General features: G+C 27.2%; 1 protein-coding gene across 1 annotated transcript; it reads right to left on the bottom strand.

Annotated features, from left to right (window-relative positions):
* Positions 1-778: 778 nt before the first annotated feature.
* Positions 779-1,530, bottom strand: LOC105788910 (uncharacterized). Its single transcript, XM_012615992.2, has 2 exons — positions 1,296-1,530; positions 779-1,209 (listed from the first exon to the last, which is right to left on the bottom strand). Exons 1-2 carry the CDS (start codon positions 1,405-1,407, stop codon positions 935-937), a joined length of 387 nt encoding a protein of 128 aa, XP_012471446.1. The 5' UTR covers positions 1,408-1,530; the 3' UTR covers positions 779-934.
* Between the last annotated feature and the right edge of the window lie 261 nt (positions 1,531-1,791).

Genomic DNA, 1,791 nt, shown 5'->3' with positions numbered 1-1,791 from the left:
GACATAACCTTGAATTAATTAAAACATAGTAGCCAATTTATGTTTTACACACAATTATAACCATCACCTCATTTCTCAACACTCGGGGTTAGACATAATCTTACGTGTTTCTCAAGCTTAATAATTGATTTAAATTTTGTCTAACTTTTTTCATGTTTGTAAATAATTTTTCCAAATTTATTTACGTCTGCTCATATTATTTTCTAAATAATATGAATTTTATTTACATTATTTTAATTTAATATTTAATAAATTTATATATTTTTTATTTATTAGCCATCTTAATCTTTTTAATGTTTATATTATAGTAGTATCTATATGAAAATAATATAATATAAAACAACTTAAACTTAAAAAAATGGGTTGGGCCAAGTTTGACTTGGGCCTCGAATGTTCAAGCTTAAGATTAACCTATATTTTAAATAGTCTAATTTTTTTGTCTAATTAAACGAGTTTTCAAACTTAGACAAATTACAGGGGTGAAGCCAAAAAAATTTTGTGGGGCTATATTAATTGCCTATATCTTTATAATTTTAAAATATTAAATCAAAATTTTATAACTCAACTCATGAATAAATTTAAGTATTACGTGGAGAGAGATATTTATTAAACTATATATCATAATATTAAAATAGATCACTTTTTACAGTGTACGTGCTGAAGATCCCGGAAGGTTTTATTATTATTATTTAATGTGAACCATTAGCTTGTCTTTCATAGTACTGTTTGAATATACCAACGCAACTGATGAATGGAATCAGGAATAAAAAAAAGTTGATATTAAAACTGTACTCCCAGCTTGAAACTTTATTCTATTAAAAGAACCCCAAACTTTACATAGCATACCAACTACACTTTTCAAGATCAATCAAAATGCTTATAATTATTTTGCATAGCAATAAAAGAATTTGAATCCTACTTTTATGCATGAATTTCATGACTGTAAATGAACAAATATAGAAAAAAGGCAAAGGAAAAGAGTTCCAGTAAAGCAAGTTGAGCCAATAGTTGCCCCAACCAAACCCAGAAGTTCAAACAATTCTGAAATCTCCCCATTTCTTTTCACTTTATTATAATTATACCCTTTTGCATAATTCCATCCATATTCATATCTGCAACATCTCCCAAGCTTCTCCTTCATCTTCACCACCTCTATTCTCTCCTTTAAAACCCTCAAATTTGCATCCACCCCATTGCTAGATCTTCCACCTGCAACAACAAATAAAAACTATGTTGTTGTTGCACAAATTTTAAGATAAAAAAAGAAAAGAAAAACAGCAAGTTATGGTTATTACCTCCATCTCTGCAGCTTTGAGCTCTAACTTGAAAGGGTTGATGACGATTATTGTGATGCTTGAAAGATGGAGAAACTATGGTAAAAGAAGAAGGTAATAAAGAAGAAGCCATGGGATTTTGAGGAGGCTAGGTTATTCTGTAGTTTCTTTATATGCAATGATTTTTGTTTTCTTTGCTTTGAAGTTAGGTTTTGAAAGAAAATAATATATTTCTCAACTGATGGTTTTTGCTGCAAATTTGATTAGGTTTTGACCAAGTTTATCACCTTAATATATATATATATATATATATATATATATATATAGAAAAATGATTATTTTTAGGCCAAATTGAAGGAATAAAACAAGATTAAGATCGGCTAAATTAATAACAATTTGGATTATTTTATTATTTAATTGAATTTTATTTAGTCACTGTATCCAGCCCTTGTATATTAAAAAAATGTGTTTATAACAACAGTTTGTTTCAGAATAATTTGAAAAATGATATATTTAT

Source organism: Gossypium raimondii, chromosome 7 (assembly GCF_025698545.1).
Source record: "Gossypium raimondii isolate GPD5lz chromosome 7, ASM2569854v1, whole genome shotgun sequence".
Classification (NCBI taxonomy): Eukaryota; Viridiplantae; Streptophyta; class Magnoliopsida; order Malvales; family Malvaceae; genus Gossypium; species Gossypium raimondii.
The sequence above is the reverse complement of the archived record's forward strand: the minus strand, read 5'-3'. Positions and strand labels throughout refer to the sequence as shown.

What these genes read in the sequence shown, in the direction of transcription:
- LOC105788910 (XM_012615992.2), bottom strand. Translation starts at nt 1,407, where the DNA reads ATGGCTTCTTCTTTATTACCTTCTTCTTTTACCATAGTTTCTCCATCT. An exon ending in TCAAAGCTGCAGAGATGGAG is followed by an intron (nt 1,210 to 1,295) that starts GTAATAACCATA and finishes TTGTTGTTGCAG; the next exon opens with GTGGAAGATCTAGCAATGGG.